Genomic DNA, 13,081 nt, shown 5'->3' with positions numbered 1-13,081 from the left:
GACTGCAAATTGAAAACACAAGGGGGCCATCTTGTGGTGGCTATATTCCTGGCTCTAAGAATGAGGCAGGATTAAATTTTCTGATACATCTTACAGCATTTGGAAAAATGTTGGTACTACTCATGAGTTTGTATTATGTTTGGTTGCCTCTTTACTTGATGAATTCTTGTTCTTCCTGAGTTCCTAATGACAGATCCATCTCTGATTGCATGTCTGTTTTTCTGTTGGTAGTTAGAACAGTCTGAGAGTTCATTCTTTCTGTCAAGGTTACCTGTTTTGTCACTTTTTGTTTCAGATGGCATAGTAGTTCAATAAGCGTTGATTACTTTCTGGACCCAGAAGGTTTCCACTTGAGAAGAAGCGATGGTACACCAAGAATTTATTGTAAGTTCTGCAAATTCTCACAGTTCCTTTCTCTCTTCCTCTTTTCCTTCCTTCCTTCTTTGTATAGATGTCTTACTACAGTTGTCAGATTTGGCAAAAGTAGAACAGGACATGCAGTTAAATTTGAATTTCAGATAAATAGTGAATACTTTTAAATATAAGAATACCCCAAACAAGGCACTGTATTTGATTTGGTGATTCTATTCATATTTGTTATTGTTTGTAACAAATAGTTTGGGAGCTTGAGACCAGGCAATAATCTTCTCTCTTTCTTTGTAAGTGGTTTTTATTTATTTATTTGAAGTGCAGTAGCAGAGAGAGAAAAAGGAAAAATACTTCTGTCTACGCATTCACTCACTAAATGGCCTTGACAGCTAGCCCTAGGCCAGGCTGAAACCAGGAGCTGGGAATCCATGTTGATCTGCCATTTGGGTGGAAGGGACCCAGACACTTGGACCCGTCTTCCATTGCCTTACCAGGCACGCTAACAGGGAGCTGCATTGAAAGCAAAGCAACTGGGACTCCGACTGGTGCATCCTATCCTGTGTCTTAACCACTGGGCTAATCACCTATTCCATGAAAATACCAACTTTTCTATATTTTTCAATGTTGTGTTGTTATTGTTATGATATTTATATATCTAAACTCTTACTGGATGCCTTAATTTTTTTATTGTACAGTAGAAGAGTATATAAAATAACATAACATTGAATTGAGTAAGAACCATTTCTTTTGATCTGTTGGAACTAAGGTCCTGTATACTCATCAAAAGACAAAGAAGTCAAAAGTGTGGCAAGATGGAATTCTGAAGATCCCTCACTTAGGAAACAAAGTAAGTGCAAAGCAATTGATTGTGGTGTCTAAGAATGAGGCTTTTGCCTTTTGATTTAATATTAAGAAAACTCCATAGTTGATAAAATATTACTTATGTGCTAGGAAAACAAATTTTCTTTTTTTCTTTTTAAAGATTTATTTGTTTTTATTGCAAAGTCAGATATACAGAGAGGACGAGAGACAGAAAGGAAGACCTCCCTTCCGATAATTCACTCCCCAAGTGACCACAATGGCTGGTGCTGCACTGATCCGAAGCCAGGAACCAGGAGCTTCTTCTAGGTCTCCCATGCGGGTGCAGGGTCCCAAGGCTTTGGGCTGCCTCGACTGCTTTCCCAGGCCAGAAGCAGGGAGCTGGATGGGAAGCAGTGCTGTCGGAATTAGAACCTGCGCCCATATGGGATCCTGGGTGTGCAAGGCAAGGACCTTAATCACTATACTATCACGCCAGGCCCAGGAAAACAAATTTTCAAATGATTCTATAATAGAGGTTAATTTGTGTTTTATGAAAGTTCAGGAAGTAGTATTTATTTGTGATTTTTTTTTTCTTAAATATTTGTTTATTTTTCTTGGAAAGGCAGATTTACAGAAAGAAGGAGAGATAGAAAGATCTTCTGTCTTCTAGTTCACTCACAAGTACCCACAGTGGCTGGAGCTGAGGTAATCTGAAGTCAGGTGCCAGGAGCCTCTTCCACATCTCCCACGCAGATACATGGTCCCAAGACTTTGTTCTGTCCTTTACTGCTTTCTCAGGCTGCAAGCAGGGAGTTGGATGGGAAGTGGAGCAGCCAGGACAGGAAGTAGCATCCATATGAGATCCCAGCATGTGTAAGGAGAGGATTTAGCCACTGGGCCATCATGGTAGGCCCTATTTGTATGTTTTTTTAAAATTTATATTATTATTGTTATTATTATTTTTAAAGATTTATGTTTATTGGAAAGTCAGATATACAGATAGGAAGAGAGACGGAGAGGAGGATCTTCTGTCTGCTGATTCACTCCTCAAGTGGCCAGGAGCCTCCTCTGCGTCTCCCACGCAGGTGCAGGGTCCCAAGGCTTTGCTTTGGGCCGTCCTCGACTGCTTTCCCAGGCCACAAGCAGGGAGCTGGATGGGAAGAGGAGCTGCCGGGATTAGATCCTCCATGCACTTGTTCACTCTCCAAATGGTTCATGAGCTGCCTTCCCAGGCCATAAGCAGGGAGCTGGATGGAAAGTAGAGCAGCTGAGACTTGAACCAGCATGCAGTATGGAATGTTGCTGCCACAGGTGGAGGCTTAGTGCACTGTGCCACAGCTCTAGCCTCTTCTGATTACTTTCGTTATAGGATCTCAGCTTAATGTTCAATCAGCTTAAATTGAAGAAGTACAGTACTTTTTTTTCCAGAGGAATTTTTTTTTTTTAATTTAATTTTTTAAGAGAGTTGTAAAGAGGAAGAGACAGAAATAGATCTTCCATTAGTCCTTTTATACCCAGATAACTACTACAGCCAGGGCTGGGCCAGGCTGAAACCATGACCTTTGTCTGAATCTTCCATATGGATGCAGGGATCCAATACTCGGGACATTTTTCTGTTACATTTCTGAGCCGTTAAGGAGCTGGATCAGAAGTGGAACAGCAAGGCTCCTGGCTTTGAATTAGCTCTGCTTTGGCCATCGCAGCCACTTGGGGTGTGAACTAGCAGATAGAAGATCTTTCTCTCTGTTTCTCCTTTTCTCTGTAAATCCGTCTTTCCAATAAAAATAAATAGATCTTTTAAAAAAAGATAGACATTTGATCAAGTTGGTGTGAACATTGTTTAGAGAGAAATTGTAAAAATCTTGTAGAATCATCAGATCTTAGATATCGTGCGGGTTAGGAAAATCCAAAATGACTTTCAGGTTTCTGCATTTTTTTTTTAAGATTTATTAATTTTTATTACAAAGTCAGATATACAGAGAGGAGGAGAGACAGAGAGGAAGATCTTCCATCTGATGATTCACTCCCCAAGTGAGCCGCAACGGGCCGGTGCTGTGCCGATCCGAAGCCAGGAGCCAAGAACTTCTTCTAGGTCTCCCACATGGGTGCAGGATCCCAAAGCTTTGGGCCGTCCTGGACTGCTTTCCCAGGCCACAAGCAGGGAGCTGGATGGGAAGTGGAGCTGCCGGGATTAGAACCGGTGCCCATATGGATATTGGCGCGTTCAGGGCGAGGACTTTAGCTGCTAGGCCATGCAGCGGGCCCAGGTTTCTGTATTTTTGATTATGGTACTGAGGTAAGATTTCTCAAAACAAAAATTAGTGAGAACAATAAAGATTTTTAGTCCATCGTGAGAAGACTGTATTTAAGGTGTCATAGAAACACTCAAGCAGTCGTTAGGGAGCACCTGGGGCTTAGGAAGGAGCTGTGCTGTAGCAGTATAGATTCAAGTCTTTTGCATTTGAGTGTTATTGTAGCTTAGAAGGTGTTGGAGTGGATTCATTCATGTAACAAATATGTAGCAAATGTATTGTGAGCACCTGTCATTTGTTAGCTACTTTTCTAGAAGAATGCAGCAGAAAATGAAACATTAAGCCCCCTAGTATTGGAAAAATGCCATGAAGCTGACCAGAAAATTTAATGAATACATATATCTGTGGTTGGAGGATATCAATACAGTTGAAACCGAGTGAGCAAAGGGAGAGTGGAGATGAGGATTAAGTATACCTTATTGGCTGTTGTGTGGACTTCCATTCTCTTCTCTGAAAGCTGTGAAGACCTTGGCATGATTTGAGCCAAACCATAGTGTGATGTGATTTGTGAGGCTGGTACTGTTCAAGGGAGGAGTATAGGATGAAAGGAATAAGGAACAAAAATACAGCTCTTGGAAATAACCAATTTTTAGAAAAAATAACAGCTTTTGGTTATTTCCAAGAGCTATATTGAGATATAAAATGCACATTTTTTGATACCTCTCATTCTGTTGATTTTTACGTAATTCAGTTTTGCAACCATCAACAATCTAATTTTAAAGCATTTTTGTCACTTCCATAGCAATCCTATACTCAGTATGAGTAGCTGCTCAATACCCAGCACCCAACCCTAAGCAAGCACCAACCTGCCCACTATCTCTAGAGTTACTTATTTTGGACATTTCACATGAAAAGAATTTTATAATGTGGAGCCTTTTATAAATGACTTATTTAGGATAATGTTTTCTTTTTTAAAAAAAAAATTTATTTTTTATGATACCATTCCATAGACTCTGCTCTGGGATTTTTCTTTGCCCCCTCCCCGATTTCCCCTATATTATTACAATAGTTTAGTCCTTCATAAACAGTCCTAAATCTGTCATTCTGCTGTTTAAGTGTGTCCTGACTTGCAGGTATGAAAAATGGCAGAGAGACTAGCATCCTATTGTCCAGATATATTTAACAGTTTCATTGGAATTCATCTTTGATTTGAAAGTAGAGATGCATACTGCACTATATATTCACATCTTATTTCCCTTAAATGAAAAACCACAAAACAAAATCAACAATAGGAAGAAAAATAGAAAATTTACAACATGAAGTTAAATAAGGTGCTACTGAATGACTAATGTGTTGCTGAAGAAATGAAAAAGAAAATAAACCTTCTTGAGGCGAACAATACTACTGTATAACCTATGAGTCAGTGAAGAAATTAATAAGAAAAAAGACCTTTTTGAAGAAATGAAAATAAAAACAAAAATATTAAAACTCATGAGATGAAACCAAAACAGTATTGAAAGGGCTATTGATCTTGTATTTTAGCATAATGCTTTCTGTTAACTGATCTTATCCGCGGTTTGTCTACTGTGATTTAATCCCATTCCAGAATCCTTGTGGTGAGAATTACATTTTTAAATTTCTTTGCTCTCTTGCAGACTGAGTTAATGCATAATAAGTGTTTGAAATCCAGGTTTAAGTGTGTAATCCTTTCATCACATAATTTACTTTTTAAATTAAAGATTTATTTTATTTTTATTACAAAGTCAAATACGTAGAGAGGAGGAGAGACAGAGAGAATGATCTTCCGTCTGTTGATTTACTCCCCAAGTGGCCACAATAGCTGGAGCTCTGGGCTTTAGATTGGCTCAACCCAGAGCCTTCCTCCGCTGCTTTCCCAAATCAAAAACGGGGCTGGATGGGAAGTGGAGCAGCCAGGATTCAAGCTGGCACCCATAGGGGCTGCTGGTGCTTGCAGGTGGAGGTTGGCCAATGGAACCATTGCACTGGTCCCTACATAATTTGTTTTTAAAACAATTTTTTAGTTTTTTCTCTTGAAGGTGTTTCTGAAAAGCCGTGTTATACTGTTTTTAACATTTATTTCCTTTTGATGCAGGCAACTTTATATGATGACAAAGGATCATGCTTGGAAAGTTTATTTCTTAAGTGCTTTGAGGTACTTTGATGTGTTTGATTTTTAAGCTGCTGTTTAAAGAGAATACTTCTTTTATGAATATGTTAGTAGTTTACTAATGGTACTGTGATGCCAGGGCTGGGATTGGAACCCACGAATTGACTGTAGAACCTGATTCTGTTATTGATTTTTTGATTGTCAGAGACCTACAATGAGAAATATTTTGTGAAATTCCCATTTAAGTATTTTTCCTTTTACCTGGTGTTTCTCCATATAGGAAGGAAAAGGGAATTAAAGGAAAATAAGGCATATTTTAATGTAAAGAATAAGAATGTTAGAGTTGGTTATTTTGGGTTCATTTCCCACTTTCATGTTTTTCCTAACTTTTAAGTTCCCAAATGGACAGACATTGTGCTTTGTCTGAAGATTAGAGATGATGTACAAAATACTTTTACTGCCATGATTTTGAATGTGTCAAAATGCACATTCTTATGATCCTTAATTCATTTTGCAAATTTGTGTGACATTTATAGTGGTTGTATTTTTATATTTATTAAAAAGTCTAGGAGAAGCAGTTAGTAGATGCTTAATAGGTAGTAATTACTGCTGTTCTTTCTTAAATTATTCCATTTGTAGATTATCTGATACAGATTTTGCATGTTTTCACACAAAGCTAGTAATCATTGAATAGTAGTTAGAAATGAATGCAAGTGTTTATTGAAGTGATTAAAATGCCTTTTGGGATAAGCTTATTTAAGTAATTTGTAATACAGTATACTTTGTGATAAATGAGAATGTGTGTAATTCCTACCTATTTGTGAAGCTTTATAATTATAACTGTAAATTTAAAAATGTATATTTAGTTGCAAGTAGTCTAAATAAATTCCTTGAGAGATGGTTTTTCTGTCAGTGTTTATCTTTGTAATGCAGTGTATAATAGAGGGCCTTTGAAGGTTCATAGTATATACTGTTCAGTGAGCAAGTTAAGCTTTTAAACTTGTATTATGACCCTTTTGTAATGCTTCTACATATTAATAAAGAGTTGATAAATTTAGTTATTCATTCAACAGGCACTGAGTATCTAGTGTATCTTGCTTAGTGCTTGGTGCCTAGTGAGCTTATAGGAATATATAGATGATCAAATAATTAGCTGTACAGGATCTTGACACTTATTTTTTTAAATTTAGGTGAAACCTGGAGATGACTTAGAAAGTGATCGATACTTAATCACTGTCGAGGAAGTTAAAGTTTCTGGAAGCACAGCTGTTAAAGAGGATGTCGTTAAAGAAACTCCAGAGGCAAGGAGGTTTATGTCCTCTGGCTGGTCTCTTGGATGTCAGCCTTCTGGCTTAAAACGGAAGTTTACTGTAAGTTTCTCTGTGGGAAATAATTCACCAACATCTATTCATAAAACTGGTTTAAACAAATAAGGAATTTGAAGTTATTGTATTCTGTCATTAAAATACTTTTTCATAGACTTAATTAAGGAAGTAAATTCTAGTCTGGAAAATCTTAACTTCAAATGAATTTATATTTTAGTTTTGCAAACTTTAAATCTTTTAAAAATATTTATTTTCATTTATTTTAAAGGCATACAGGCAGAGAGAGACATAAACAGAGAGAGAGAGGTCTTTTACTCACTGGTTCACTGTCCAAATGCCTACAACAGCCAGGGTTGTGTCAGGTTGAAGCTAGGAGCCTAGAACTCCGTTCTCCTACCTAGGTGGCAAGGACCCAAATACTTGCTGTCATCTGTTGACTCCCAGGATATGCGTTAGCAGGAAGCTGGATTGGAAGCAGAGTATCTGGGACTTGGTTGGAGCACTCCTTTATGGGATCCAGGCATGCTAAGCAACAGCTTAAGCTGCTGTACTAGACATCTGTCCCAAATAAATTTTAACTCTGAATGATTTTGTTTTGCCTTAAGCAAGCTTATGCAATCCTTATTTTTCTTTTCAAGATTTATTTATTTATTTATTTATTTATTTTAAAGGCAGAATGACAGAGATAGTCTGTCTGCTCAGTTCATTTTCCCATAACAGCTGTGTTTCAGCCAGGCCAAAGCCAGGGAGCAGAAACTCCTTCCAGGTTTCCACATGTCTGAGGCTCATTAGCGGAGTTGGATCAGAAGTGGAGTAGCTAGGATTTGAACTAACATTCCAGTAGGATTACGGGTATCAGAGTGGCTACCTAACTGGCTGCGACAACATTGACTCAATTATTTTCTTCAAGCCAGTTATTTCACTTTTTTTTTACAGATATTTTTATAGCTAATAATTATTTTAATATTTGTAGGATTTTAAAGCACCACGTCAAGTTCCAAAGAAAATGGTTATTCCAGAAAATGGAGAATCAGCAATGTTGATTGAGGATCAGAGACCAGGTCCTACATTTGTACCTCCATCTTACAGCATACCTCCCTTGTTTCCTACTATTGGCAAAAAAGATGTGAATACTATACCAACAAACCTTGAGAATGCTCTCTCTTATGAAACCAGAGAAAGAAGTAGCATGTCTTCAGTTGCCTTTACTCCAGGCTTTAAGATTAACTCGGAAATGCTATGTGAAAAAAATTATTTTTGCTCTGAAAGCAATCATTCAGACCCTTCACTGACCAATGAACCGATGAAAAGAGATAATTTGGCATCTCAGTGTTCAGGAGGTACACAAGCCGTCAGAAGCAAAGCACAGATACTAGCTCTTCTGAAGTCCAAATCTACTAATAGGTGTAAGGAATTCAATTCTGAAGGTGCGGAACATTTTCCTGAGGTGCAACCGCAAGACAGTTTAAAAATTCCTATTAAGCCAAAGTGCTTCAGTCTGCAGGAAGAGTATGCTGAGATGAAGAGCAAAGGCAATTCCAACTCTAAGTATCCATTGGAAAATACTATGAGAACTGAAAGTCGGTGGGCTATGTATTTATCTGTACCAAATTCACCTGCGCATTCTTTGATGAAGGATGCCAGTGATACAGAGGTTGATGTAAATATGAATGTGAAAGAACTTTTGTCACCCAAAGAGGTAGATGTCTTTGAAACAAGTACTGAAAAGGATAAAAAGCATAGTGAAGATAAGACTGTGGGAAGTAGTCATCAATCCTGGAATCAGGAAGTAAAATTAGAAATTCCTTCATTACCTGAAAGCAACAGCTTACTACTGGTTAGCTGCAGGAGAGCAGAAAATGATGGTTTATTATCTAAATCTGAGATTCAAGACAGGAATAAAATACCTTTTAGGCAAAATGACAAGGAATACCTAAGACAGTCTGTTTGCACTACAGAACATGCTCATGTGGCAAATGCTTGTGAAGCACTAGAAGAAAAGTGTGAGCGACCAGTTTCTTTTCTGCCGGACTCAGAACACCTACCGACTAAATCTTTTCTAAACAGCAATTCTGGGATCTCTGATGACATCAGAGACACGTTTTCTAAAAGTCATGCTGATAGGGGGCATCTAAATAGTATTTGTGAACAGCCATTTTTGGAGATAAATTTTAATCTAAACAATTTTGAGATCAGTGACACTGAGGACGAATCACAGGAAAGCAGTAAAGTTTTACAAAATTCAGAAAGTGGAAAAAGAGAAATTTTGATTAATGATGGCAATTCATGTGTTCAGAAGAGGTGTAAAGATATAAGCCATAAGGAAATGGGAAGTGAACATTTGCCATTGTTAACATCTATTGGTGGAAAACCTGAAGAGACATCCGCTATTGAAGAGATTCTGCCATCATGGTTTCTTGGTGAAGCTTGTGTGGACTTTGACACAGGACCCTGCAAAGCTGAAAACACAGAGAAAGGACTAGAGGAAGAATGCAGTGACACATTAAGCAACTTTGACTCATCTTTAGAGTGGACTGATGATGTTTATTTACATAATAAAAAAGATGCTAAGAAGTCTCTCCGAAAAGTCAGAATTAGCCATGATTTTCCTCTATTCCCAAATGAAGCTAAGAATACAAACATGATCACTAATCAGACTTCAGAAAGTGGTAGTCTATTTCCTGAAAATGTTCCACCTCAACCTTCTATTTTAGGAATTGACTTAGACAAAAATGATAAACAGGTTTTCCCAACAACCTCTAGCACTGACAGCAATATCCAATTATTAAATGCCAATCACAATCATTCTGGAAGCATTGAGCTTGATAAAACAAATACTCAAGATTCCAGTTCTTCGTTTTACTCTCTGGATAAAAAGCATCCTGTTCCGGCAGACACCAAGGTTTATGTTCCTGAACCCAGGCCCTTGGGAAAGTTAAGAAGTTTACCGAATGACTATAATGAAGTTGAAGCTGCCAGACGAAGCGCACAACATGGGGGTAATCCTAGAAATTCTTTAGAACTTTCTGGATTAGTAAATAGCATTTCCCTTTTAAAGTCACTCTCTGAATACAGTACAGCTTTAGACAGCTTGGAAATACTGAAGAATAATAGTACTGCCCTTCAACAACAAGGAATTCAGCAGACACGTGAGCCAGATAGAAGTCCTAAAGGTTAGAATGGCATGTTTGTTTCTCGTTACTCTCTTTGTAGCTGAAGGAATGAGAATATAACTTGTGGTTGCTGCTGCATGAAAGAATTATGCAGGATTTAAGCAACTAATACACATTCTTGGTAAAATCAATTTGTTTGAGGATAAGGTAAAGAAAAATAATTCTCTTTCCTATCATCGCTCCTCAGCTCACTCCTGAGAATTAATTTGGTTTCTGAGAGTATCTTTCTAGAAATATTCTGTATGACTTGGGAATATATAGACGCCTGTAAATGAATGTGTGTGTATTTGATAATTCATCCGTATGCTTTGTTTCTGAATATATTCTGGAACATACATTTTAAAAAATCTTGAGTACATATTGGTACTTCTAGTTTTCGTTTTACTCTACAGGGTTCTTCCTCTCCTCTGTTTCAGTAATTGTACAAAAGGGCATAGGTTTCCAACACCTTTTCTTTCTTTTTTTTTTTTTTTTTCTTGCTTCTTGAGGTCTTTAACACATAGAATATGGTTTGTAAATTGTCACACCAATATTACTACTAATAGCAAAAAAAAATCTTTACGTATTTGTGAAGTTCACTGTCCTTTGCAGTTTTGTTTTTAGGTTGTGCTGGGAGTATAAAGTTGGAGCACAAGTTTAAAAAAATTCATTTTAGTGTGCTTATGTAATTTCCTGTAAGTGTGGTGTAGTCCATTGTGTAGATTCTACATAGGGGCTTTTTCTTCACCATGTTACTATATTTTGTGTTTGACTATGTAAAATAGTAGCTGAGTTAAAAAAAATCAAAGCTATATAAAAATATACTTAGATTCCTTTCTTACACATCGTACCCATCTGCTGTGGATGAACTCTGTGTTGGACTTTTTTTTGCTAGAATAAATAGCTATATGTAAATTTTCATTTTCCCGTACTCAACATAAGGTACCATACTCATGTACGTGTACACACACACACACACACACTTTTTTTTTTTTTTTTAAAGATTTATTCATTTTATTACAGACAGATATACAGAGAGGAGGAGAGACAGAGAGGAAGATCTTCCGTCCGATGATTCACTCCCCAAGTGAGCCGCAACGGGCCGATGCGCGCCGATCCGCGCCGATCCGATGCCGGGAACCTGGAACCTCTTCCAGGTCTCCCACGCGGGTGCAGTGTCCCAATGCATTGGGCCGTCCTCAACTGCTTTCCCAGGCCACAAGCAGGGAGCTGGATGGGAAGTGGAGCAGCTGGGATTAGAACCGGCACCCATATGGGATCCCGGGGCTTTCAAGGCGAGGACTTTAGCAGCTAGGCCACGCCGCCGGGCCCCACACTTTGTTTTAACTTAGTTTTAGTCGAGAGATTTAAAGGGGAGAGATTGCCATCTGCTGGCTCATTCTCAAATGGCTAGAACAACCAGGGCTGGGCCTAGCTGAAACCAGGAGCCAGGAACTTCCATGAGGTTTCTGTATGAGACCTAACTACTTGAACCATGATGTGCTGCCCTCCAGGGTGCACATGAACAGGAAGCTGGAATCAGATTCCAGCCAGAACTCACCAAGGCACTCATGCATGCATCCCAAGGGTCCACTTAAGAGCAGTACCAAATACCTGCCTCATCTGCGAATTTTCTAACACCTTTTTTTTTTCACGTAATATGTTTTGGAAATCACATCAAATCAGTTCACAGGATTAATTTACAGTTATATGTCAATATCTGGATGTTGCATCATTTAATTAGCTAAACTTCCTAGGTTATTGTACATTATTCCCAGTATTTACATCTGTAAATAAAGTGACAGTAAATAGCTTTGTGTATCCGTATGTATTGAGCATCTCTAAACCAAAAATCAATGATTTAACATGTATCTGCCTGGGGCCTAATGTGATGACTCAGTGGCTAAATCCTTGCCTTGCATGTGCCAGCATCCCATACAGGCATCAGTTCGTGTCCTGGATGTTCCACTCCCTATCTAGCTCCCTGCTTGTGGCCTGGGAAAGCAGAAAGAGGATGGCCCATAGCCTTGGGATCCTGCACCAGCATGGAAGACCCAGAAGCTCTGGCTGTTGCAGCCACTTGGGGAGTGAACCAGCTGATGGAAGATCTTTCTCTTTATATCTCCTCTGTATATCTGCCTTTCCAATTAAAATCAATAAATCTGAAAAAAAAAAAAAAAAAAAACAAAACAACCCAACAACCGAAAAACTCCTGCCTGAAGACGGGCCCAGTTCCTATCATTGTGGTCTTTCAGGGAGTGAACTAGCAGATGGAAGATTTCTTTTTCCCTATTTCTCCTGTTCTCTTTGTAACTTTGCCTTTCAAGTTAAAAAAAAAAGTAAGAAAATAAATTGAGATTAAATTTTGGAGCATTGAGCTAGCTGACCATGAGCTAGGAGCTTCTGTCTGGAACTGTCATGTGGGTACAGGGGCTCATGAACCTGGGCCTTCCACTGTTGCCTTCCCAGACACAGGGAGCTGGATCGGAAGTAGAGTTGCTAGGAATCAAGCCAGCACCAAGATGGAATACTGGTGCCTCAGGCAGAGGCTTAATGAATTATGCCAGAGTATAGATTTTTGGATTAGGAATGCTGGTAAAGGCTTTGGAAATGTTCCAGCATCTGAAATCAGACATTTTTAATCACAAATTGGGGATAAAGGATACTCAGCTTCTCCAGAAAATTAAAAAAAAAAAAGGGGTGAGAGAGAGGGATCTTCCATTCTCTGATTCACTCTCAGAATGACTGCCAAGCTGGGCCAGATTGAAGCTAGGAAGTGGGAATTTCTTTTTTCTTTTTTTTTTTTAAAGATTTATTCAGTTTATTACAAAGTCAGATATACAGAGAGGAGGAGAGACAGAGAGGAAGATCTTCCGTCCGATGATTCACTCCCCAAGTGAGCCGCAACAGCCGGTGCTGCGCCGATCCGAAGCCGGGAACCGGGTCTCCCACGCGGGTGCAGTGTCCCAATGCATTGGGCCATCCTCAACTGCTTTCCCAGGCCACAAGCAGGGAGCTGGATGGGAAGTGGAGCTGCTGGGGCCAGAACCGGCG

At 38.8% G+C, this 13,081-nt stretch overlaps 1 protein-coding gene across 3 annotated transcripts in view; it reads left to right on the top strand.

The window, feature by feature from the left end:
* The first annotated feature begins 242 nt into the window (after positions 1–242).
* The window catches only part of ZGRF1 (zinc finger GRF-type containing 1), a 64,606-nt gene continuing 51,767 nt past the window's right edge, over positions 243–13,081 (top strand). For 2 of the 3 annotated variants that reach the window (XM_058666944.1, XM_058666945.1), the window contains exons 1-5: positions 243–384; positions 1,136–1,216; positions 5,536–5,595; positions 6,741–6,920; positions 7,849–10,048. In XM_058666944.1, the coding sequence (XP_058522927.1) occupies positions 364–384; positions 1,136–1,216; positions 5,536–5,595; positions 6,741–6,920; positions 7,849–10,048 (2,542 nt within the window). In that variant the 5' untranslated portion in view covers positions 243–363. The remainder of the gene's footprint in view (positions 385–1,135; positions 1,217–5,535; positions 5,596–6,740; positions 6,921–7,848; positions 10,049–13,081) is intronic. The other variant, XM_058666946.1, reaches the window with a different exon arrangement.

Source organism: Ochotona princeps, chromosome 7, assembly GCF_030435755.1.
Source record: "Ochotona princeps isolate mOchPri1 chromosome 7, mOchPri1.hap1, whole genome shotgun sequence".
Classification (NCBI taxonomy): domain Eukaryota; kingdom Metazoa; phylum Chordata; class Mammalia; order Lagomorpha; family Ochotonidae; genus Ochotona; species Ochotona princeps.
The sequence above is the reverse complement of the archived record's forward strand: the minus strand, read 5'-3'. Positions and strand labels throughout refer to the sequence as shown.